Raw genomic sequence first — 26475 nt, 5'->3', positions numbered from 1 at the left:
CTCTTCCAGCCCAATATTTAGTGTAGTTTCTTTCATCTTTAATGGAACAATGTCATTAAAAGAGTCAAATTGTTGGGGCAGTAAAGGGTGGGAAGGAGGCAAACAGTACAAGGACTGGCACTGTCATTTTGGTTCCTGAGACAGCTCTACCCATTCCCCTGTGTGTGTTACTGCCAGGCAGGGACTGCTTGATCCCCACAGACAGGGCCACAGCTGAAGTCACTTCTGTATTACACACCAACAGCTTTTATTTCTTTAAAAAAGGATCTCCCCAGCGTCTTTTGAGATAAGTGACAATCTTCCTTCTCATGGTGACCAGGCAGAGTTTGTGTCAGAAACACTTTTCCCCTATTAGCTGCTGCCTAAATTTTCCTCCCATTTGCATTTTGAATGTGACCAACCACTGTGTCAGCTCCTCTTCCTCTCCCAAAGTCAGTGCTTTCCCCTGGCAATCACTTTTCAGATGAAACTGGAGATGTTTCCTCAACCTCCTTCAAGACCTGATGGTTTGAAGTGAAAGGGGAAACTCACATAAAAATTTAACAGCTTAAAAACTATGTTGTAAGGTACACAAACAGCCCCTTTAAAAAGAAAGCTTACCTGAGATCCAAGTCACACCCCCAGCCTACAGATGAATTCCTGTTTATTGAAATGAACTGACACTCACAGGAGGTAGAAAGAGGTGGTGAGGAGGAGATGCTGGTGTCCTACAGACAGAAACTAACAGAGTTCCTTTCCTGGTTTGTCACTCCTTGCCTTCTGCCAGTGCCCACAGGATTTCACCTTCCTCCAGCACCTCGTCCTGTGGGGCACTCCCTCAGCTCCTCTCTGATCACTTGGTGATTTCCACAAATTCACAGGAACATAAATTATTTTTGGGACTATAACCATCACATTTGGTTACAATTGTCCACTGTGTTAAAATTTTTCACTGGTGAGGTGGACAGGCAGCAAGGTCTCCTAAATAGGTTGTAGCTTAGAGCACAGGAAGCAGAGATGTTAGATTATGTACACAGCGAGCTAAAAATAGGAGAAAATTAATAACAGATCTAGTCTGACATAAGGTCACTGTAAATTTGAGTTAGTCTTGAAGCCAGAAACCCAAAATGTGCAGTTTTAATAGTGGAAAAGAGTTGAAACTGGGTCAGCTGAGCACAATTTAATACTGACCTAAAAAGCCCAGGTACCAAATCTCCCATAAAAAAACCCAGCCAACCAACCAAAAAACACCAAACCAACCAAAACCCCCAGTCTGCTTCAGGAAGTTCTCTGCCTTATGCTCCAAGGCAGATGAATTGCTTAAGGCCTTTCATATTCAGAATATGAACACAAACCAGAGAAATTCACCCACGGATATTCCCACACTGAGACAGGATAATAAATCACCAGGAATTAGAGGCTGAAGGGCTGGATAGCCCCTCTTGCTGCAAGGCAGATCAGCTGAATTGGAAGGGAATTCATAAGAGAAACGGTTTATGTAAAAATAAGCTGGTTTTATTTCTTTCCCAGATACTGGACAATTCTCAGACATTGCTAGATGTCCTGAAGAAGGAAATGAGGGATCTTGGTAAAATCATTGATCCACAAAACACTTCATTAGGACAACGAATACGTCGACAAAAGCGTTCCTAAACTTCTTCAGCCTGGAATGTCCTGTTGGCCAGAGACAGCTGCTTCGTGGTCCAAGGATGCCACACTTAATAAAAGCTTTTGTTTTGCAGAAGTGAATTTTCCTTCCAGATGTGCTTTGGTATTAGTCAGAGCCCCACTAAAGCAGATCCTCCAACGCTACAGAGCAGGGTAGGCATTTACACAGAAATACCCTTCATTTTGAGCACAGCTGTCCTGAGGCACATCCCAGGAGGTGACCCATCAGCTGATGCTCCTGCCTTCAGGACTGCCCTCCCGCTGCTCTGCCTGGAGGCAGCTCGAGGAGCTGGGCAAGGATTAGAGAGGAAGCTGGGAAGTGCAGAGGAGTGCTGAATCACAGCTCCAAGGTGGAGCAGGAGCACCAGGAGAAGGAGCAGAGAGTCAGCAGCATGCTCTGCACCCCCACACCCCCGAGCTGTCCTGCCCACAGGGCTGCAGGCACGGTGTTAACTCACGTGAGAGCCAGAACAGTTTGCAGTTTGAGCTGCAGGACAGTGCTGGCTTTAGCATTTCTCATGGATCCATAGGAGAACTAAGCCTGGGCTAGTTCAGACCCCTAACTTGAATTGAAAGCAGCTTTGCTTTACCTCCTGCAATTCTGCAAGAAATAGAGCTGCCTTAAAGTGACCTGGGCTTTTCCACAGGGGGAGATGCTCACTGGGACCTTTTTTGCTGGAGAAGCTGTGCTGAAAACTCACTCCTTAAATCTAGCAGTCACCAGCAGTCTCACATTTTACCTCATTCTACACCAGTCTCAGCAGCTTATCCTGAAGCATTTTATTAATGGGAGAAGCCTCAACACATGGAACTCCATGGTCCTTGTGCCATGTCCCAGGCCGATGCACTGCAGACACATCTTGCTCCTGGCAAGTCACACAGGCAGCAGAACTCAAATTAGCGTGGAATGGACAAGGAGGTGCAAAATGTTTCTTTGTGGCCCCCCCAGCCAACATCTAAAACTACTGAGTAGCTCTTTTTTTTTTTTTTTTCATTATCTTTCCAAAAGTATTTAGGCACCCAGGGCAGAAGGGAACAGCTACAAGTAGGTATGTCCTAACATTTAATCCTGTGTTTTTCAGTAGAACAACCTTCTCTTGCTGCTACAACAGACACCAAACCAAGTGCAAGGTATGCAGAGCATTTTCAGTTCACAGAGCAGTGTCACTTGAGCAGACATTCATCATCTATAATAGACAAACCAGTAACCATCAAATTTAATCAAAGATAGCAGCCTGTTCCTTTGGATCACGCCCCGCTCATTCCATAAAGCCCAAAGAGGCTGGATCTGTTCTCACCACATCTCTTTTAATCCCAAAGTACAAATCACATTAGCAGCACTGCTCCATCTGTTCCAGAGTGCAATTTTGACCCTGAGTTTACAGTAGTAGAAAACTTGAATGGAAGATTCTAGCAGATTCCTTTGCATATTGGCTGCATTGAACAATTATAATAGAACTATAAAAACCCTAGAAAAAACAAAAATAACCCACATTCCTTGTTCAAGTTCTGCAGAAGAGTGGAGTGAAACTTCCCTCCTGTGCTTTGACTAGAAGAGCAGAGCAAGTGTGGCTTGAAGGAAGCAGCCAAGAGAGCTCAATCAGATTTGGAACAAAGCAACAAGAGGAGCTGGCAAACTGGAGCACAACCAGCAACTCCCAGAGACTGGATGCCAGAGTTGGGAAGGACAGACCAAAGCTATGGCCAATGTTTGGGAATCTTCAAGAGGCTGGAGGCAGTCTGGACACTTCTCTACTGATTAGTGCAAAAATAACATCTAAAGCTAAAGGCATTCATTGCTCTTCCCATCCCTCCCTCAGGGTGTCCAGTGAACTCCACAAGCATGTAACTGGCACATGAATTCCATGATGTTTCAGTGAAACCAGAGCTGGAAACATGCCAAGGACAAACCATGAACCTTCAGTGGTTTTCCAAGCTGACACCCAATGTGTCAAATCACAGCCAGGCTGTGAACCCACCTAACTGCCCAGTGCTCCACTCCAGAGCCATCCTCCACTGGGGAGAAGCGTTGCAAAAGCTGTCCAGACCCTGTACAGTGCCTGGACTCAGACAAGCACTGAGAAAAATCAACATCCATTCCGGGATTACAGATGTCCTTCCCACACTTGCCTAACTGGCAGCTGATCTTGAACAAGGAACATGCAAGGCCACAGGCAGAATAAATCATACGCCTTGAAAGCAGTAATTCGGTCCCAAAATCCAGTGCAAATATTCTCCGAAGATGCCCGAGAGCACCTGGTCCACCCTTGGCAGCAGGATCCGGGAGAGGCGCGGTTCCCGAGCGGGCTGCACTGCCCCGTCCTGCCCAGCAGCCGCTGCTGCAGCACCGCGGAGCAGCCTCAGAAATAGAGCGCGGGCTCGCTGCTGAAATCCGAGAGGCCGCCCTTCTCCGCCGGGGTGAGCTGCGGGCAGAGCACAGGACACGGCGCTCAGAGCCGGGCCAAAGGAGCCCCCTCACCCCTGGATGGTGCCTTGGCACCCTGCCCGGGCTAACTGCGTGCGTTTGCTTAGTGCCCCCCTCCAAACGTGCCCTGGACTATCAAAACGTCCTGCAATGGTTTGGGTTGGAAGGGGTCTTAAAACCCTCCTTGTTCCAACCTCCTGCCATGGCAAGGACACCTTCTACTATCCCAGGTCACTCCAAGCCCCATCCAACCTGGCCTTGGACACTTCCAGGGATCCAGAGGCAGGCACCCTGCACCAAGGCTTCACCACCATCACAGGGAACAATTTCTTCCCAATATCTAATCTAAATCTCTTCTCTTTCTCTTTTAGTTTAAAACTGTTCCCCCTTGTCCTATCATCTGCCCATGTAAAATCTCTCTGTTTTTTATAAGCCCTCTTTAGGCACTGGAGGGGGCTCTGAGATCTCCCTGGAGCCTTCTCCAGGGGAAGAGAAGGAGCCAGCCTGGCTCCAGAGCAGAGGGGCTCCAACCCTTGGAGCATCTCCATGGCCTCCTCTGGACTTGTTCCAACAGATCTATGTCTTTCCTGTGCTGAGCAGAATGTGCCAGCTACCTTGAGTCTCCTTCACACAGCTGGGGAGGGCCAGGTGTGGTAGTGGCAGTGGGACAGTGTGTTGGTCCCTTTGGGAGCAGTGACACAGCTCCCTGGGCAGGAACACAAACACAGGTGTGCAGGGAAAGGCACATCCTGTTCCATCCACTGCCCGGAACAACCCCCACCCCACAAGGGAGCACAAGAGTTGCTTATTTATAGCCTCACCATGACTTGGTTCCCATGGGAATCAGCTTCCTTTGGGAGGGATCCCTCTGCAGCAGGACCCTCATATTTCTGCTCCTGCCACTCGCTGAACTTCACGGAGTGCTTTGGGGTGTAGCTGGATAAATCTGCTGGAAGGACAGAGATAAGGTAAATATTCCTCACCACCCCAAAAAGAAGTGGGACCAGGATCCCAGCAGGGACAGCCTGGAAGCGGCCCACCTGCAGCTCCCTGTTCACCTCCACTAGCATTTCCACCCATGTGGAGCCCCTTAAGGGTCTGTGGGAAACGTGAGCAGTGGAAGACACCACCAGAAACCCCACGGTGCCCACACAGTGCCTCACTCACCTGAGTTAGGTGTACTGGGATGCAAAGTGCTGTTGGGGCGTGGAATAAAAAAGGTACGAGATTTTTCCTCCGTTTCGGAAGCGTGTCCTTCCTCTTCCTCATCCTCTTCTGCCAGGGAGCTCTCTGAGGGGTACTCAAACATCGTCTGCAAACTTGTCTCGTTGAAAGAGATCTTCATCTGGGCAACAGCAAAGGAGAATTATCAGGGAGAAGCACAAGAAGTGACTGATCCCCATGCTGGCTCTGGCACAGGCCACTGCACGCACCAGGGCTGCCCCCTGGTTTAAAGCAGCCACTGCAGACCCCCCAGTCCCTTCCCAAGTGCCTTGGTGGATCTCTTGCCACGCTGAGGGAAACCCCAAAGGCAGAGCCAAACGGAGGGGATGGAGGCCCAGGGGTCTGGAGCACCTCTGTCTTTGTGCCCCCTGCCAGCACCTCACACTGACACCCAGCAGGAGCTGCCATCATGGCTCCACGGGAGAGACCAGCAGGAAAGTACCCACATGCTGGAAAGGTGACATTGCTAATTCCTGGCAACTGCTTCATGTATCCAAGCTCCAGAAAACAGAAACATCCATGATCAGAACTCCAGTATTAGGAGGACATTCTGGCAAAGAGCTATTTAATCTACATTAAACAGGGCTTAAAACCAGATGTGAGAAGAAGGAAGCAGCTAAAGGAGAGATGGCAACAGGTGGTAGCAGACAGGGAAAATACTGGATAAGTGGGAGGCCTTAAAGGTTCTGGTTTGAAACCAGTTTTATCTAGTATTGTCACTAATGACCTTTCCACCGTAACTGGGAGACTGAGAAATGAAAGTGATGCAAACACACGAGTTCATCAAGGGCTAACTGGAATTTTATGGCCATGAAGAAAACTGGAGAGCAAAAACACTAAAAACGGAATCAAGTTTAAGAGCAAACTTTGCCCTAAGGGAAGTTCATCACCTGTGAATAATTAAGGAAGAAACTTTGGGATTGGCTACAGGATTGTAATCATCATTAGGATGCTGCTTAAATAAACCAGGAACGCAGGAAGGCATTTCTGCTGGAAACAGGGACTGCCTGGCTCTCTCCTCCTCGTGCAGTCGTGCTCCTCCAAGCTGAAAAGGAAAGCTGAGGGAGGGGTTTGTTCCCCTGCAGCCCTGCCTGTCCCAATCATTACCTACCCCTGTGCTCCAGGGATGTGGTTACAGGTCACCTCAACAGCTGCACAGGAGATTCACTGGCAAAAGCTTCACGCCAGCAAAAGTGAAGGTAGAGAAAAAGCACAAGAGCTCTTTTTAAGTACTCCAGAAAATAACCACCAAGGAGCAGAGAACTGCTGATGCCAGCACACATCAGACAAACAAGAAGGATAAGCTTGCCAGGAATAAGTTCATGCCAAAAGTAGGGAAGTATTTAGCCAACACAGATCAAGGTTCAGGAGCAGCTGTCTAAAAGGGTGTTGTGATTCCTTTACTTCTAAATACAATTAAAATTCAGCTAATAGGGTTATGAACAGAATGGAAAGGATGTGGCAACTTGTGAGAGGTGGCAGGAGCCCAGTGGTTCTGATCTCTCCAGATGCTGTGTAATGACAGGCCAGGGGCAAGTGCAGCACGTTTATCCCATAGTTCTGTCATACAGAAAATCTCCAGAGGCTGGGAAGTGGCACCTGGCCCCAGGCAGCCCTCAAACACCTCAAACACCACAGTGCCACCTGTGCTGCCCATGCACAGGATCCCTGGAGCTCTGGATGGACCAGAGCAGGATGGGGAGCATTTCACTGCTGCTTTTCAGCAAAGCAGCGAGGGGAGCTTAGTTTGAATCTGGGTACCAGGGGGAGCAGCTGCAGCTCCTCCACACTGCAAACCACAGCTGGAGCTGGAGCTACTCTGCCCCAGGCAGGATGGACCTTGGACACAGGCTGGCTCCTTTCCCCTGCTCCCAGGAGAAGGGGGGATGGAAACTGTATGGAGGGAACCAGCTGCCTTTCCCCATTCCCCGTCCCAGCCAGAGCCACTCTGAGTCTCCCCAAATGACACAGAGGAGAAACGTGATTCTATTTCAGAGAAAAGGGACTGGAATTAAATGGTCCTGAAGCTGAGAGCATCCCAATAGCTGCTCCCTGAATTTCCCATCCCTGCTGCTGACCTAGATGCTCCCTGATCCGAGCCAGGCTGTCAGTGCTCACAATGTGGTGTCTGTCCTGTGGGGATGAGCCACGCTGCCAGGCACAAAAGCTACCAGGGTGGAGGTGCCTAGGGCTCCTGGAAGCCCAGGAGCTATCCCAGAACCAGAAACTGCACAGAGGCCACTTATCAGTGCTGACAATGGCACTGAGGGGCAAGAAGTACTTGGCTAAACATGGAAAACAAAGCAGACAGGAGAGATATGCCTTGGGGTTTAGAATTTAAGCTTGGGAGATGGAACTAAATGTTCCTGGTTTTCTGCTATCTGGAGGAAATCTCTAAGAAAAATGACTTTGAGTCCAGTTGAGACCAAAGGTGCATGCAGTGCTGGAGGAGAAAACAGAAAGCCTCAGCAGGGAGCAAAACCAGAGAGCAGAAGGGAACAGAAACAGCCTGGAGACACCCACATCCCACACAGAGCCCAGAGACACCAACAGCCCCGAACTCAACAGCTCCCACTCTCCACAGCCAATTCAAGCAGGAGGCAATGCTGGAGCCCTTGACACAGAGCAACCAGCCAGCCCTGGCACCCAGGGCACAGCCGGGGCCAAGGTCACCTGCAAGGCTCACACAGGCAGGTGTGTGTGGCACGGGGGCACGTGGCACAAGTTCCCCCAAAGCACACTGAGCTGCCCTACGGCAAATGCCAGCCCCTGCTCCCAGAGCCTGCGCCAGGCAGAGCCCCAGGGCTGCTGCAATAAAGCCCTGGGCACACCCAGGCAGAGCAAACACAAGGCACAACCAGGCACTGGCACAGGATGGACCCTGGGGCACTCAGTCAGCCCTGCCCAAGGGCAGAGAGCCCAAACCCCAAAACCTGCTGTGGCAGCACCTGAGCTCCCCTCTCTAAGCACAAAAGGCTTTCAGGGAAGCACAAAGCAGCTCTGCTTGACCCAAGAGAGCAGGGAGGGTGAAGCATTCAGGCAAAACCAGGGGACACACAGGGCAGAGAAATGCTCTGAGTGGCTACAGAGCACAGCTGAGGGCTGTGTGCAAGGAACACAGGCAGCTTCAGTCCCAGGAACCAGCCAAAAAAGAAAACCAAGAACCCAGTCATGGCACAGACAACAGGTTTGCACAGCCAGCAGTGTCTTGCCAGACCACAGGGACTTTATGGGAACACAAAAGGCAACAGGGGATGTTTCTTTAGAAGAAAAGCATGTCCTAGCAGAGCCAAGCTCACTGGAGCCCAGCCAGAGGCCTCTGCTCAGCCTGTCTCAGCACTGCTTCCCCTGGTTCTGCCCCAGCAGCAGCTGCCAGTTGTGGCAAGGAAGAATCTTGCACCCTTCAGCTGTGGATGTTTGCAGGGATTTGTCACTCTTTGCTCAGCTGAAGGCTTCAGCCACGGCTGTGTCACAAACCCAGGGTCCAACCCAAACCCATATATACATATACATACATACATACATATATATATATATATATATGTATATATAAATTTATACATAAATACTCTGCCCAGCTTTTCAGGAAATACTGTGCTGTTCAACTGATAGGTTCTTGTTGCCATAGCAAAAATCATTTATTTATTTGCGAGGATTTGAACTAGTAATGAGTAATAGAATATCCAGGAAAGAGAAGTCAGGGCAAACATTGCCCAACAAAGCATAAATCTGAGTAGTCATGCAGATCTCATTTAGAAAAGGGAAGTCAACCTTGTGTCAGGCTGTCAGGACTCAGGCTGCACCCAGACCAGCCACCAAAGAGCCCCCATATGTAGCGTTTTGCCCGGGGGTTTCGAGCCGCTCTGATGAGCTCTCAACACCCCAACACTACACCCCAGAATAGCTCAGCTTTCATCAGGAGGCATAAAAGGAGCAGGAGGCTGATGTGACAGCGTCAGGAACAAAAAAGGTTTAATAAAGGCAAAATAACAAACTCAAAGCGATCCAGGTGCCACAGACTTGTGCTCCTGGTAAAGACACCTCACAACAGCCATTTGGCTTCTTTGTTCTGTGCTTTTCTACTCAATGGCCCAGGCAGGACCTTTTGGCTCATGGCCAATTAGCTGTCCCCAAACTTGAGGTGAAGTCCCCAAGGTCCTATCAGTGACTTTTCTACCTGATCACTGGGAGAAACTTCTGGGCTCTTTCCTTTTTGGGGGACAGAGGAAGGTTCTGTCACTCTGTCCATAGGGGGCACATTCCTACACCCATATACAGACTTATAAAAAACAAAAGTAACCCATTTATAGAACCCAACCTACAACATGAGCAATGACACTCAGCAGCCACCTCACCTCCAAAAGGGAGATGAGAAAGTCTGCAAGGCAGTATTAATGACAGAGCAAAGACCCGATGGCTTCTCACACACCAGGGACCTCTCTGGAAGTCTCCAGGGGTTATTCTGCATCCTCAGCTCCAGAAGGAATCTCCTTACTGCACCTTTTCTCTTCTCCACCCATTATTACATTTGCTGCTTGGCTGATGAGCCAAAGCAGGGTGTTTACACCTTTTAAACTGAAACCTCTTTGACAATCCAAATCGTCACCATGCAACAGTCAGGAAAAAGTAACTGATCTAGGCAATAAATGAATAAAATCATCCTATAATTATATTCCAGCAGGGAGAGTCTGAGTCAGCATTTGCTCCCCATCACAGCAGCCCAGAACAGGGGGGCTGAGAAGGACTGAGCCCCTTTCCCCTCCCTGTGAGTGGTTCCCATCTCCAAAACCCAAGGTTCCTTCCAGAGCTGTCATCCTTGCTCGGTCCTTGAGGAGCAGGATGGGATGGCAAGTGGTGAAGCACAAGCTGGGCTCCATCCCTGCCCAGCTGCCATCCCACAGCACCTCCAGCACATCCCAACCCACTAAGTGCCTCACTAGATCCAAAGAGCTGAGCAGCACCAGGGATCAAGACCTATTCTCTTCACATACTGATTCTCCTCTAATCATCCTCTGTCCTCAGTAATTCCCAAGTGACAAATCCAGGGGCTGCACTGACTCCCCAGGACGTGCAGGGGCTGCCAGGTGCTGCTGGGTGTGATTTAAAGCAGCTTTTCACACCTGGTCTATTACAGGATCACAGAATGTCCTGAGCTAGAAGGGACCCACCAGGATCACCCAGCCCAGCCCCTGTCCCTGCCCAGACCCCCCAGCAACCCCACCCTGGGCACCCCTGGCAGCGCTGGCCAAAGGCTCCTGGAGCTCTGGCAGCCTCGGGGCCGTGCCCATTCCCTGGGGAGCCTGGGCAGTGCCAGCACCCTCTGGGGGAAGAACCTTGCCCTGAGCTCCAGCCTGAGCTGCCCTGGCCCAGCCCCAGCCATTCCCTGGCTCCTGTCTCTGGTCACCACAGACAAGAGATCAGTGTCTGTCCCTCCTCCCCACAAGGAAGTTGCCTCCTCTCAGCAGCACAGGAGGGTTTGGCTGGTATCTGCAGGAAAGGTGGATGATCCAGCATGAACACAAAGCAGGGTTTGACATCGCTGAGAGATCAAGCACAGACAAAACGAGTGTTTTGAAGAACCTTGTGCTCCTGTGCCACCTCACATTGAGGGACATTTGCTGCTGCACTGGTTGTCTAAAGATTGGGTCAAGGAGGCACAAGACATCACCTGATACCTGAAACTGCAGCCAGCTGGGAGCGTCAGCAAGCCTGTGCACACAGAGCATCCCAGGGAGGGCTGCAGAGAGCCCCTGAGCAGGGCAGGAAAGCTGCTCAAAAGCCCCAAACCCATGGGGTTGGTGGGTGGAGGCTCAGGACCTGTACAAAGGGGAGGTTCTAACACAGAACAAACCTCCCAGCTGCCACGGAGTGAGAGGGAAGGTCTCTGCACAGACAAATAACTGCTTGTGAGACTGGAAACAGGGTAGAAGCAGAGATTTTATAGTGGACAGAGATCCCCAAAGGGTTTAACCTGCTCTTCCCATCTGACCAGTTCCACAGAGCAGATTTAGTAAAAGGAGACAGAAAAGCAGATCATAAACTCCAAACCTCTGCAGAGACCTTCCATCTTTTCACAGCAGCCCGCAGTCAATGATCTAGACAGCTCCCATGAAAAGAAACTTTTAGATAAAAGATTTTCGGGAAAATGAGCCAATTTTTTGGAGTTAGCAATGAGCTTGTCTCTGTGTCTGTGCTGGTCCTGAAAACAGTCATGTGTCAGCCCAAATTGTTGAATAACTCCAGGCACAGACTATGTGGGCAGCCTGAAATAGTACTCTGGGGACTGAAGAATCACCAGCACATCACCAAGGCATTTGCTATCATTCAGAAGATAAGGAGCTTTTGTTCCTCTAAAGCCCTTCCTTGACACAAAAAGAAAGGGTTTTTCCCTGACAAGTATCCCTAGGAACAGAGGGGACTTGGTTCCTATATCGGATTAACCCTGTACTGCTATGGCTGAAGCATTCTAAACATGCCCAGAAAACTGCAGATGGCAGTTCAGAAATGTACTTTTCTGTCATTCTGTACAAGAAGAAGAGTTTTGGGGAACTGGAACTATGACACCACAGAATCACTTGATCATGCTTTTCCAAGAAGTGTTTCCTGAGAGTAACACTGACTTTTGCTCAGCCATTAACTGCACCTCAGTGAGTTACTGAGTAGAGCTAACAGCACCAAAGATTTTCAGCAGGAGCGTGTCAGGGAAGCCCTGTGTGGTTGGCAAAGGAGACATTTCCTTCAGGATCACATCCCAGCTCCCAAGCCACAAGGCAAAACAAGAAAGTCTCCATTTACAAGGCAACCCACAAAGCCAGCTCTGTGTAATCAATATGCTGAAGCACATGGCAGATAGGAGCAATGCATGGAGATTCGAAATATTAAACTCCTTGTGCAAGACACAGGCAAGTTTCAAATTCCTGATGAGAGGTGACGGGGTAGGGACAGCCCCGAGAGCATGTGGGGCAGGTGGCTTGGTTAACTCTTCCCTTCACTGTGCAGGACAAGGGGAGATCCCAGTGCCCACACAAGCACAGCTGGAGTCCCAGTGTGCCAGGGCACAGAGCAGCCATTCACCCTGGGAGCCATTTATTCCTCCTCACATCTGCAGGCAGAGGAGCCAGAGCCTTCCACAGTTTAAAAAGCAATTCAAAAATTACTTACTTGGCCCCTAAGAACCAGACAAATCTCACTACTTGTATGAAACAAATCTCATCTGAATGCACAAAGGGAGCAGGATAAGCAAGGTACAATTAGTGTCAAGACTTGGTGTCCTTATAAAAAAGACACAGAGCCCCCCAACAGTACAGGATTTTACAGGCAGCTCTGAGCAGTCTATTTGTAGCTACAACGAGGTGCAGTGATGAAGCTGCTACCCATAAACATTTCTGTGCAACCCAGACTGCCCAGAGCAGCTCACAAAAATACCTGGGGTTTGGTGCTGGAATGGGAGCATCATTCCATGGGAAACAGAGAGAGGCTGGGAGCAGAATTACTTCCCACCCTGTCAAGGAGCTCATTCAGGACCAAAAGGCTCCCATGATGTGAACAGGATCACCTGCATAACAGAGTTCATGTCCCTCTTGCCCTTGCTCTCTCTTTTAACATGCAAAAGGAACTTCCTTGATGAGAAGCAAGTGCAGCAGGTTCACCAGGAGCCTCAGGGATGTGCCCTCAGAGCTGCATTTTCAGCAGCTGCAAGCGACACAATTTCCCTACACACACAAGTGTTTTGTCTGAGATATTTCCTACATTCTTACAATGCCCACAAAGCAGCAGCTCTATCCTGCCAGGTTCCCAAGATCATCCGAAGGGCACTTCTCGGAAAACATCTGCCCCGAGTTCCTCCAGCCCAGATTTTCCCAGGATGTTTGTGAAGTTGCTCTGTGTGATACAGACACTTCATGTGACTCTTCCTACACAAACTGGCAAAGAGGGATATCCTCCCAGCCCCACTGCTGCAGTCACTGGAAGAGCCTGGGTTGTAAATAGGTTTTACATTCAGGTTTCCTTGGGAGCAGGGTGAGCACAACCCCTGAGGTGAAGGAGATGCTGCTGCTGCAGCTCTTACCCAGATTTCCTTTCCTGCCACTGCACCCAGAAACTAAAGATTTTCATTTTCCCTACCACACCCTACACATAACACAGACCAGCAGGACTCCTGTCCCAGCCACCCCAGTGTCCTTCCTCTGCTCTTCTCAGAACACCATGACCACGTACTGGAAAAACCAGAGTGGAAAGGAAAACCCAAACCGGAAACAAACTGAAAGCTTGAGATGGAGGAAAATTATAAACCATCTCCAATCTGCTCCACAGATTAGGGAAACTGATTAAGAAAACGTTAACTGTAATCCTCATGATTAGAGTTCAGAGCACAAAGTACTTCAAATCTCCTCTGGGGCAGGCTGAGCCCTGGGCACGTCCTAACCAGCTTCAAAGCCAGGCTTGGCTCTTATTTGCGTAAGAGTTTCTATTTTAGCCCTTCTGTCCATTCCCTGCAGCACTGACAGCAGCAGGCAGGACGTGGGGGCAAGAGAACCAGGGGAATTTGGGACCAGCTCAGACTGTCACTGCAGTATGAGAAGAAGCATGAGAGTGGTGAGGCCATGCAGAGCCTCAGCCACAGAAAGTTCCCCACTACAGAGATGAGATAAATCTGATCAGACTCTGCCAGGGTTTCATACAACAAAGCCTCAGCACTTCAAGGTGCTGGCATGTAGTGGGGAAACAAAAAACCACCCACTGCCCAACTGACAGCCTCAAGGACAGCTTGTGAAGTGGTTTAAAAGCTGTAACTGCAGCAAATTCTGATTTCCAGGCTTCAGCCATCAACATCACAGAAAAAGAAAATCAGTGGAATTAGCAAAGGGCAGGAAAATGGCCCTGTCTGGGTGAAAGAGCCTGCTGCCATCTGACAGCTAATGGAGATCACCTCTGCAGGGGAGGGGCCGCACTTCATCATCCAAGACACTTATTTCCTGAGCATGACTTATCACTGCTGACCTCATCTCCTAAAAATGCAATACATCCATGTCAGATACTGCCACGGCCCCTCCTTAAAGGTGGCAGATGAATCTGCCCCAGCAGAGCACAGCCAGAGACAGAAAATAGAACAAGAACATGCAGTTCTCCAAGAGCTAAAGAATACAAATCTTGCCCTGACCCCTCCAAAACAGAGGGATGACACCATCAAAGGAGTTTTTGCAGATAGATTTCTTCTTCTACTACCAGATTAGTTTACTTGTGTTATGGTTAATTTACTTGTGTTATACATTGCAAAAAAAAACAAAACAAAACAAAACTTCAGGCAGCCACCAGTATTTAGACTCCACACTGTGCAGACTTGCTCCAAACAGGTCTGGGCAGCAGCTGGAAATGTTGATCCCTGCCAACATCTCAAACCTACACCTGGTTCTCACAGGAGACCATCTCCAGCAGAACTGAACAGATGGAAAACTACAGAGCAAGAAGTTCAGCAGGTTAGACCAACAAAGCTGCTGCCCATGATCAAAACTGAGGGGTATTTAAACTAATTTTTTAACAGACTTTTAAGTGGGAATTTGGAAGCCACATTCAAGCTTTACGCAGCTCAAAATATTAGGACACGGACCATGCTAAAGTTTGTGTAAGCTGGAACTTTTTTAAGTTTAGCTGAACATCTTTGAAGGCAATTTAGCTTTAGACTCCAACTGTTTGGATCCCAGCAGCCTTGCTCCCGTAATCCCTGCTCACACCGGGCTGCGACTCGCCTGCCAGCACACGGCAAACTGCCAGCTGTGACAAGCATAAAACATTAAATCCATCAACAACTTGATGTCTGCTGGTTCTCAGGTCCTGTTATTCACAGGACTTTGGCTGGCCTGGCCAGAATTCATTCACCTTCCCTGCAGGGTCTCCAGGAGGTACCAGATCCTGGAGAGGAAAACACTCGGAATGTGCTGCAGGAGTGACACACTGAAGGAGCAGGGCCAGGGCAGAGTCCAGCCTCCAACCAGAGGAGAGCCTGAAGCCCAAAGCCAATGACTGCTTGTGGGAGCCCAGCTGGCCCTGCAGTGCTCTATCCTTCCCCAGCTCTCACCCCACACACCAACCAGATTTCTATCTCACTGACAACTTTATTGGACGTTATTCTGGCAGGTAACCAAACCACCACTGACTCTTGTCAGCCCAGATGAGCAAGATTTTATCCTCTGAGATCCCAAAGATCCACATCCTGCAGCAAAGCCTTCCCTTCCTCCTGGCACTGCTGACATGCCTTTACTTCTCTGCAATAACAGAGTACAAAGAGGAGCCCTAAGCAGAGGTCACCAACAGTGTGCTGCATCCTCTGCCCCAGTCCCAGTTTAGAATTAAGGTCAGTAGGTCCCCTTCCACCCCTGCACATGTATCCTGTCCTCTCTGAGAGCTCAGCCAGCTCCTCCAGCAGCTGCCCAGCAGCTCCTGGCACATCCCTTCAGAGCTGCAAACACACTTCTCAGACGGAGTGCCACCCACGCTGCTCTATCTGAACTGCTGGTGGCACTGCCTGGAGAGTTACCAAAACAGCCCCAGAGAGATGAACAGCCCCAAAGGGGGCTGGAACAGCAGCTCCAGCTCATCCATCCCCCAGGGTGAGCAGGGCTGGGGCTCTGCCCTCCATCTGCAGACTCTGATGTGTCCCATCCCACACAGCCCCACACTGACCTTCACAGCCCCTGTTCCCCCACAGCAGCTCCACAACAGAGCCGGGAACAGATTTTTTATTTACAATACATCATCTTCCTCTCCCTCACCAAGCTCCAGCTCCCAAAGTAACAGCTGCTTCACATATCTGAAAGTCTGGAAGGAGCAATCAAGTTGTTTATCCTGAAAGGCCTTGAAGCAGCAGCATCCCCCAGGCCACAGCAAAGCCACAAGTCCCACAGCCACTGTCGGCAGCCAGGAGCAGGGGCTGGAGCTCCCTCTGTGCAGAGCAGTGCTGGAACCCACTCCCAGCCTGTCCCAGCCACCCTCCCAAAAAGCCACGGAGGATGTGGATAAGGGACTCAGACCACATCAGCTCCACTTTGCTGGCACTGCTACCACAGTCAGGCAATCAGAGGCGACACATGGGGATGGAAAACGCAGGCTGCATTTCTACATTTGAAGAAAAGCACCATTTGCATCTCAGAGAACAGTGGGGTTCAGCTGGCAGGGCTGACACCCTCCTTCCTAATAAATCATTAGCCCTGACTGCACAGCTAGCCATTGATCCACAGCACTTCCAGACTCTGCTGACTTGCTGTTTATCTCCCAGATTCCTGCTGGGCATCAGCAAACAGTTAAACTTTTCCAAGTTCTTGAAGTTTCATTAAACACTACTTTCTTGAGTATGGAGCATAATTAAAGATCTTTTAAAAGCAAGGTTTGGAAAGGAAGATGCTTGGCACAAGAAGGGCTTGTTCACCCCAAAAGACACAGAAGCTGCTCACTTAAACCAGCATCAGGTTTTGACACCCCAAAAAAGACAGGAGATTGGTTTTAACAAACAACTGCACCTCTCTGCTCACAAGAACAGTCTGTTTCTGCCCAATTCAGGCCAAAATCAAGTTTCTGAAAACCCCGACACAGCTACAAAACAGAACTCTTGTTTTTGGCTGGTTGCCTTGGAGACACAGAGTGATCTCTTGGGAAGAAACCAAGGAATGCATCTGAATACGAGCTCCTTCCTTTTCAGGCATCAACACTCAGCCTTATTACCCAGAGTAAAGCCACAAACATCCTCTAGGTCAAGAGTAAACAGAGATCTTTCCATTTGTCTCCCATCAGCATCTTCTAGACCCTGGCTACAAAGTCATACTCTGTGCTTGACTGAGCAGGAAGGAACTGAAAGAAAAATGGGTGTTTCTCCCATACCACATTTAATTTCACCCAGAAACTTGTGTCTTCACTACTTTCCTTCAGCTCCACCTTATTTTTCAAAGGCTCCCTATTTCTTTCAGCTTCCTGAGTTGTGCAAATATGACATGCAGTTTATCCTTTGCCTTTTAATCTCTCTCCTCTCAGAAACCAAATGTTTACACAAGTTCTCCTGCAGGATGACCCCACATACAGTTCTTAGGGAACAGCTGTGTGTGCACCTCGCAGTATTTGGCACCTCAGCTGCACAGCAGGGCAGCTAATGCTGTTAAGCTGATAAGAACGGGGCAGAGAAGCTCCATGACCTGCCCAATGTCACACAAATCCACCACTGACACACAAAACAATAGTTAACCAATATCACATGATATTTTAGGCTGGGAAAGGTCCTCTGGAGGTCTCTAGCCCAAACTCCTGCCTTAAGCAAGACTGACCTGCCAGTTGCTCAAAGCTTTTCCCTGGCAAGTTTCAGACATGCCACAACTTCTCTGAGTTGGACCAACCTAAAAACAATTCAGTCACTGCATTGGACTTGTGCTCATCTCTCTCCCTCCTTTTTGTACTGATAAGGATACCTTTCACTGTGCACCATTGGTTTTACTTGAGGCTTTGTTCTTTGTGCCCCAACAGCATCCTCTGCTCAGAAAAATCAGCTCCTCAGCTCCATCAGACGTAGGGCTTACCCAAATATGACCATCCCACAAGATTCCTTCTGTTTCCTCTGCTCCATCCTAAGAGCACTCACAACTGTAACATGCTATGTTAATATTTTCACCATTTATACCACACACCTGATTTGGTGTAAGTCAAATTAACACCCCAAACTGAACTTAACAGAGCTAAAACAGCTGCAATGAGTGCAAGCCAGCAGGTGTTTAAGCAGCAGAACAATTCCAGTCTGACCAAGCATTTCCCTGTAGGAAAACAAGATAAAACTTCAGGAGCACTGAGCAAGAATCAACACTCCTCATTCAACACTGCTCATTTGCTTGTTCTGTCTCTCAAGGTGCTCCAGATCGGCTCCCTGCATTAGTCACCATCAAATTACCACAGGCTGCATGTGCTTGGGGAGGAATTTGACAGCGTTAAGCCAGGGAAGCAGCACTCCCTGCCTCCCTTCAAACAAGATGCATGCTGCTCAAAGGATTGCCTCAAATTATAATGCTCAGCACCTCAGGCATCCCCGTGCATTCAGTCCCTCGGTTATCTATTTGGATTTGGGTAACGGGATCTGTCCAACAACAATTCCCACTATGGAAAAACATGTCACATCACAGCCCTAAAAGTTGGGATCTGCCATCTCAGTGTGCTGCCTTCAGAGCCAAACAACTCTCCTCCACTCCTCTTACCACGTCCAGATGCATTTCACCAAGCCCTACAAAGATTAATTTTCAATTTAGGGCTCACAAGGATCTGTTACTCCTCAAGCCATGAGAAAATCTGGCATTCGCTCACTCCAAAGGCATTTGGAGCAATCAGCATCTCTGGATCTTCAGAGCTGTAGCTGTACATGCAGAAGGAGCAGGTGGTATAATCCTATCAATGGGAGTTAAGTTCTTGCTGATCTCTTTCTCCCTAATCGAGACCTAATTCTTGAACCTCTATCAATAGATCACTAATGCAGGGAAGACACCAATGCCACACTGCCCGGGGGACCACGGGCAGCTCAACATGTCCAACCCCTCAGACACAGCGAGCAGAGCGAGCGAGAGGGCAAGCCCGCAGCTGCTCCAACCACGACGCTCCCCCTGATTTCCCAAATTCCTGAAATACTTTACTTTCCATTATCATATCTCCAAGAAGGGCTGAGGTGGGAGAGGCCCTGCAGCTGTCACAGGACATATCCCATCCTCAGCAGCTTTGTGGGACAGTCCCCAGTGTCCCCTCCCTGAGGGCAAATTCTGTTTAATACACCAAATCCCATCTCCCAGCTGTGGTCCTCAGGCTCCCTTTAAAGTTCCAAGAGACAGCAAAAGCAAATAAGGCACTGGGCCTGCAGAGTTGCAAACTCTCCTAATATTGGATACCATGAGAAATATTAATCTCTAGTTCCTTCCTCACACAAAACGTGCTTCGCATCAGTGTGGTGCAGTTCCACCTTCCCTCTCCTGTTTTCCACCAGCCCCAAGGCTTCACTTCTGAGTCCGTTTTACCCCCTGCTTCAGCCAGCTCTAAGGGCAGCCTCTGGCTCCCACGAGGGGCAAACACACTGCCGTGTTCCCAGCAGTGCCTCATGAGCAGCCAAACTCAAAGCAGCTCCGGGCCACTTGCAGCCTGGCTGCTGAGCACAGAGGTGCCCGGTTACCTTCTTGCGGCGTGAGCCCGTCTTGCTCATGCAGGACCTCTCCAGGGACAGGTACCCCCCGATCACTTCAATCTCGTTCACCGTGGGGTAGCGCTTTTTATGGGATAGCCCCACTTGAGGCCCATCAGCGTTCTCCACGACTTTGCCTCTTCCTTTGCTATCCTCCTCCTCCTCCTCTTCCTCCCGCTGTGGCCTTCCGCTGGCATCGGCGAGAGCCTGCAGCCCCGGGGCCACGGGCTTCCTTTTGGGCACGACAGTGAAGGTGCTGCCTCCCCTCTGCTGCGGGGCAGAGTGTGGTCTGTAGAGGGGCACAGAAGAAAACTCCATCTCCAGGTCGGGGCCAGCTCCTCCGGGCTGATCCGCCAAGCTCCCCGTCCTCGCAGCCGGGCGAGCCCCGCTGTCCGGCTCCACAATGTCATCGATGTAAGTCACAGGTACCAACGGATCCAGAGGCGCCGGTGGGGAAGTGATGGGCTCTTCCTGCTCCGGGGCGGAAGCCCTCGGGGGCTCCGGCGGTGCCTTCTCCTCCGAGGGCGGCGGCGGTGGCCCCGGCCTGGCAATCTGGGCCGGCGGCCGAGCCGGGCTGCCCTCCCGGCGGGGCACGAAGACGAAGGAATTGCGCGAATTCAGGCGCAGCTTGGCCAGAGCCTGTGCCTGCAGGTCGTGGGCTGGGATGGCCGCCAAGTCGGGTTTGGGAGCCGGGTGGATTTCGAAGGAGCTCCCGGCGCGGGGGGCTGAGGCGGAGAGCGGCCGAGTGGCGCCGGTGGCACTGGGGGCCGGACTGGCACTGGGCAGGGGCGACACGGCCACTTCGGCCTCCTCCGGCTTTGGCCTCCTGGCGTTGGCTCTGGCAGGGGACGGGCTGGTGGATGGCACTGGTGGCCCCTTGGGCGTTGCGGGGCGGCCGGCGGGGACGGCACCGGGCTCGGGGACGCGGGCGCTGGGGGGCTGCCCCCGGGGTGTGACCGTGAAGGAGTTGGAGCTGATCTTGTGGAGAAAGCAATTGGCCTGAGGGGCCGCAGCCTTGGGGGCAGCTGGGACCGCCTGGGGGGCTGCAGCCCGGGGGGGAGCCGGGGCGGGCTGGGGGGCTGCGGGCTCGGGGGTGAAAGCCCGGGGGGGAGCCGGGGCGGGCTGGGGGGCTGCGGGCTGTGGGGTGACAACCCGGGGAGGTGGTGCGGGCTGTGGGGTGACAGGCCGAGGGGGTGCCGTGGGTTGGGGGGTGACAGCCCGGGGAGGTGCCGTGGGCGGGGGGGGTGACAGCCCGAGGGGAAACCGTGGGCGGGGGGGTGACAGCCCGTGGGGGGGCCGTGGGCGGGGGGGTGACAGCCCGTGGGGGGGTCGTGGGCGGGGGGGGTGACAGCCCGGGGCGAAGCCGGCGGCAGGACTGTGGGTTGGGGGGCGACCGGCACCGCTGGCGGGGTGGCAGCCCGCGGGGGAGCCGGGAGCGGCGGAGGGGTGGTCGGGACCGCCGGCGGAGATGCCGGTCCCGCCTTTGGCGCCGGAGCCCGGGGGAAGCCGGGTCCCTTCTGGAGAGGCGCGGGGGCGCGGGGGGAGCCGGGTCCCGCGGGCGGAGCGGGCGGCGCGGCCCGGGCAGCGCCCGGTCCCACCTGCGGCGGAGCCGCGGCCCCGCCGGTCCCGGTCAGCGCGTCCCCGACGCGGCGACGGCGGCCCCGCGGCCGCTGCCCGAACTTCTCCAGGAGGCGGCTGACGGTGCCCGGCTCGGCCGCCTCGGGCGGCTCCGGCGGCTCGGCCGTCTCGTAGATGACGACCTGGTCGGCGCGGATCTCGGCGAGCGCGGCGCCGCGCCGGGCCAGCAGCTCCCGCAGCGGGTCGGCGCCGGCCGGGTCCCGGCGTCGGGCGGGCGGCGCATCCCCCGCGGCGAAGCAGGCGGCGGGGTCGGCGCGGGACTCGATGATGAGGATGTTGTCGGCGCGGATGGTGCGGATGCCGGGCACGGCGCTGTACAGCTCCAGCAGCTGCTGCAGCGGCCGCGCCGCGCCGCCGGGCCCGGGCCGCCCCTGCCGCAGCCGGCGCCGCTCGCTCTCCAGCCGCATGAAGGGGTTCTCGCGGAGCGGGCCCAGGCTCTCCGCCACCACCAGCCGCTCCCCGGCCGGGGGCTCGGGCTCGCCGCCCGCCCCGGCCAGCTTGGCCCGCTTGCGCTCCAGGATCTCCCGCTGCCAGGCGGGCGCTGCCCGCGGCCCGGCGCCGAGCGGCGGCTCCGCGCTGCTCATGGCGGCGGCGCTGGGGCTCTGCGGGCCGGGCCCCGCCGCACCGGGGCGGCCCCGCGGCACCGCCCCCGGGCCGGGCAGGGCCGTCCCCCGCGGGGCCAGGGCGGGGCCGGAGGTGCGCCGGGGCCGCCCCGCTCCCGGCCGGCTCCGGGCCGGGGTCAGCGCTCCGCCCCCGCTGCCCGGGACGAGGGCCCTGGGGCTGCCGGACAGCGGCGGGGCCCGGGCATGGTGGTGTGGTGACCTGAGGTGATGCCGCATCCCCGGGCTGGGAACCGGCCGGGCCCCGCCGCCCGCATCGCCCTCCCCTCACACGGGAGACTCCCGGTCCGGGGCACGAGCCCTGGTGATGGACCCAGAATCCCAAAACACACAAAACACCCGTATGTGCCTATTCCCCCACCCTTGGTCCGTCTGGTGCCAGCCGAGGACAGGATCGATAAACGCCTTTCGAGGTCACCCTTGGGCTGTCATGCGCCGTCCCCGGCGGAGCAGGTGCCTGTGAAGGAGCAGGGAATCAGGCCCTGACTCTGGAGCAGTGTCTGTGGTACCTGGACCGTCAGAGGAGTGTTTTAAGGAGAGTTCTGATGGACACAAGTGGAGTTTTCCACGGCACATGACAGCAGAGCGGGAGAACAATTTTCCCATTTTTCTCTTTGCTGCTTGGGTGTGGTCATGGAGTCTTCCCTCTCTGGAAACATCCCAAACCCACCTGGAAGCGTTCCTGTGTCACCTGCTCCGGGTGACCCTGTCTTGGCAGGGGGTTGGACAGGACGATCTCCAGAGGTCCCGTCCAAGCCCGGCTATTCTGTGGTTCAGTGATTCATGGCAGCCGCTGGTTGGACACACAAGTGCCGCCGCGGCGTTATTTCCAGTCAGCGCCTGTTATCAGCCGCCCGCAGGTGTCTTTGGGAAGTGTGTGCAATCAGGAAACGATCGCTCGGCAGCGCAGCACTTCCCACGCCTCCCAAATCCTCGCCTGGGAGACTCGGGGCACACGGCACGCCGTGACATAAAATTACCTTTGGGCAGGACTCGGGGAGGTCCCCGAGCCGCGCCCGGCACGGGCGGCTGCCCCCGCTGGGAGCCGAAAGCACAGGTGTGTTTACGGGAGCAGCTCCGTATCCTGCTGATAAGGCTCCTACCTTTGCACTCCCGAGCCGCAACAGAGCAATTGCACCCTCTTCGAACGGGACCTGGAATGATACCACTGGAAATAGCTTTTATTGCCGAGGCCGCCCGTGCCGGGGCCCGGCTGGGCTGTGCGCCCCGCGGAGCTGCGCGGCGGCGCTCCGGGGAGGAGGCAGCTCCGCGCCTTCACCTCAGATAACTCCGGGCTGATGTGAGGCTCACGCATGACCTGCCGTGCTCCCTCAAGCGCAGGTCCATCACGCACCATCTGCCTCCGGCACTCGCCGGGCCACAGCGGGTGCCCGGGGTTGAGGATAAAGAGCGGAGCGAGCGGGTAGAGACATTTCCCCGCCTCTGGTGACTCATGGCTCAGGCACGTCCAGAGCCAACAATGTGCCTTTGTGCTCGGAGATCTCAATGGATTTCTCTTTCGTGGTCTTGTCTGGTTGGCTTTTGAGCCTGTGTAAAGCCCGTAAATCCTGAAATAATGAATCCCACACAGTTTTGCTGCACCTGGCGCAAAGAAAGCGCCTCCCTTTGTGGACATTGAACCTGACATCTGCTAGTTCCGCTGCATGCCCGCCCGCCTTTAGAACAAAACATTAAATCCAGCCATTATTCATCCCCTCCCCTGCCAGTTAGGATTTGAGAGCCTTCTATCATTTCTGTCAACTGCTCCAAGCCTCGGCTGAGTCAGTGAAACAGTGTCAAGGGCTGGGCAGCGAGACTTGGCCGGAGTGCCCTGGAGCTAATCCCCCGCTCCGCTGTGTTTACACCCGCGGGGAGCCCCGGCCGAGTGCCCGGTGCTGGTCCCAAGAGGCTCCCGGGAATCCCGCTCGTATTTTGGCACAAGAGGGAGTGCTCGATTACAAAACCCAGGTGTGATGATGACAGGGGCCAGCACTGGGAGGCTGTGATGGCAAAGTGCCATCGCGGGGCACGGACAGAGCCGGGGCACGGCTGATGCGGCTGCGGAGCTGCAAGAGGAGGTGGCAGAGACAGCACGACAGGGGCTGGGTCAGAGGAACAGCCCCAAGTACAGCCAGGGGACGAGGGGACAGGCAGAGAGCAGGGCCCAGCATGACTCTGGGTGATTTCACCTTAAACTCGGGTCCCTGCTCAGCTCCCACTCCAGTTTGTGTCCATCACCCACTGCCTGCAACAGAGCACCAAGGGAGAGGCGAGAAGCAACAGGGAAAAGTAATCCCTTGTGACTGGGCTTCTCCAGCAAGTTTGACTTTGTACCTCATGGTGCTGATTTAAAACCACAGCACGTGGAATGGTTCCAGGACAAAGGATAAAAAATCAAGACCATCTCTGTGGGCACCAGGCCCTCCAGGCACCAGTGGTGCCAGAAGGCTGTGCAGTGGGTAGTAAGGGATCAAAGCTGATTTCTGTCATCTGTCACACAGCTGAGGTGAATATGGCACATCCCACCTCACTGTGGTGGTGGCACATGGAGAATATCCCCAAATGGGGAGGATGGAGAAACGGAGGCTGAGATCCCAGGGCTGAAGAAAAATGGCTCAAATGACAGAGTTGTCCAGCCTGTTTCTCTTTGTGCTGAGGGGCTGCAGTTACCACATCTGCCAGAAGACGATCATGCAGGTGACTGTCAGCATTGGAGATAAGGGGAAAATTGCACCCGGGAGTTCAAGCCAGTGGCATTTCACTCAAACAGGCCTGTGGGAGAGAAAGTGCTTTATCAGAATTCATTCCTTGTCTTCTGCCCTCCTGGGGACATGCTGGTTTGGAGCCGGGTCTGTTTTCCCCAGGGGGATTACCAGGCCTTTAACCTCCCTTGGATTTCTCCAGGGCCCTGTTTCTGTGTCTGGGAGGGTGCTCAGGGATTAGCCTTCCTCCCAGGAAGAGGCACAATCCCTAATGCGCTCTAAATTCCTTAGCACCCCATGCTCACTAAGCCGCAGATGCTGCAGGAACCTGAATCACTCTGAGCTATCCCTGTCCTATCCCCATGACTGGATTTGTGGCTCTCAGATGGTCCCTTGTTTAAATTATCAGGATTTTTTGCTTTCCTCCCCTTTTAGCTGCACCTGGGCCATTTGTCTCTCATGAGCTCTGCTCCTGTGTTCAGCTGCTGCCATGCAGAGGTGCCAGTGCCTGTAGGTTCCTCACCTGCACCACAGGTTCATCACACCTCATTTCCCTCACACAGCATCTGCCGAGTGCCGTTTCCTGGGTTTATAAACTCAGCCAGAGAACGACAATAACAACAACAAAAATGAGAAAAAAACAGCTTTCCCAGAAACGTCTCCTTTTATTAAATGATGTCTTTAGCCCTAGAAACATTTGTGCACTCGAGGCCTGGTTATGCTACACAAAGCAGCAGAGTCCCAGAGGAAGCTGAGGCAGCAGAGATGGCAGGGCGCTCCTGAGTCAGGCAGGGTTGTCCCCAGCCCTGGACGGCAGCAGCAGCCAGAAACCACAGCAAGGCTGCTGGGGTCACTGGAACCTCCTTCTCACTTTTCCAAGGAGCCAGCCTGCTGCTCCAGGGCCACCGAGACCTGGGAGATCATAGTCTTTGTTTTCAAAACTCTCCATTAACCTCAAGACCATTTTGGCCCCAAACCAGCATGTTCCAGGTTGGGCTCTCCAACCCCAGGGCTCTTTTCCAGCTCCTTGTGCCCCTGCTGTGCCTTCAGCTTCCTGCTGGGATGGGAGAGCAAGGAGGGCTCCGAGTGCCTGGACGTGCCAGGCAGGTCTGTGTGGAGCCAGCAGGGATGGCTGCAGCCACACTGGCCTGCACTCTAGCTGGGTTTGGAAAGGAGCAGGACACTGTCAGCTCCCTCTGAACCCCACAGAGAGCAGAGTCAGAATCAGCAGAGTGGTTTGTCTTTGCAAGGTTTGTCAACTGATCAGTTCCACTGAAGTGGTCTGGGGCTCCCCCCATTGTTTTGAAAACATTGCTTCTTTTTCTGTGGAAGCTGAAAGAAACTTGCTCAATCATCTCAGAGTTTAGGGGCATTTCTGGACATAATCTCTCCTTCTCCACATTCACCAGACCCATTGCCACTCTTTCCTTTTCTCCTTGATACTCAGGCACCAAAGTTTTTGTTCAGAAAGCTGCTGATGTCCCCTCACTCTGCAGAAGCAAAGGGAGCTGGAAATGAAAACTGGTGCCTGAACTCCAAGGGGAAAAAGATCCCAAAAGGGTGCTGGCTCCCAGCCCTTGAGAGCTAAGGTTGTGTTGTTGCTTGGTATCACATCTGAAGTCACCCCAGTTCCAGGAATAGTGTTATTAAAGAACAACAGGAAATACACAGCAGAAAAGCTACAGCCCATTCAGCACGTTTGGGTACAACTCCAGCCTGGCTCCCTGGGATGGGGAACACCAAACCCGTTTGGTTCCTTCAGCCACCCCCACCTGAACCCCCAGCAAAGTCAGGTCTGAGCACAGGGGCACAGCAGGGAGCAGGATCCCTGCTCAGGGGCCTCGCTTGGCTGTGTTTATCTCTTTTTAGGGCATTGCAAAGGTAAGGGCAAAGATCCCTGTCCTTGAATTCCCAGCTCTGCACCAGCTCCACCTTTACAGCATCTTGTAGGTGGGTCTGTATGACTGCAATCGAGACTTAGCAATGAAAATACAAATTAGGAGCCAATTATCTCATAACCCCCCACTTCTC

The 26475-nt window shown here is 52.9% G+C and overlaps 1 protein-coding gene across 1 annotated transcript; it reads right to left on the bottom strand.

The window, feature by feature from the left end:
• Positions 1-1472: 1472 nt before the first annotated feature.
• Positions 1473-21768, bottom strand: TPRN (taperin). Its single transcript, XM_038156155.1, is given in 5 exon segments — positions 1473-4070; positions 4894-5021; positions 5240-5417; positions 19476-20936; positions 20939-21768. Coding segments are annotated over 5 exon segments (2598 nt in total). The 5' UTR covers positions 21707-21768; the 3' UTR covers positions 1473-4007.
• Between the last annotated feature and the right edge of the window lie 4707 nt (positions 21769-26475).

Source organism: Motacilla alba, chromosome 17 (assembly GCF_015832195.1).
Source record: "Motacilla alba alba isolate MOTALB_02 chromosome 17, Motacilla_alba_V1.0_pri, whole genome shotgun sequence".
Taxonomy (NCBI): Eukaryota; Metazoa; Chordata; class Aves; order Passeriformes; family Motacillidae; genus Motacilla; species Motacilla alba.
Note: the sequence above shows the minus strand (reverse complement) of the source record. Positions and strands in the feature narration are given on the sequence as shown.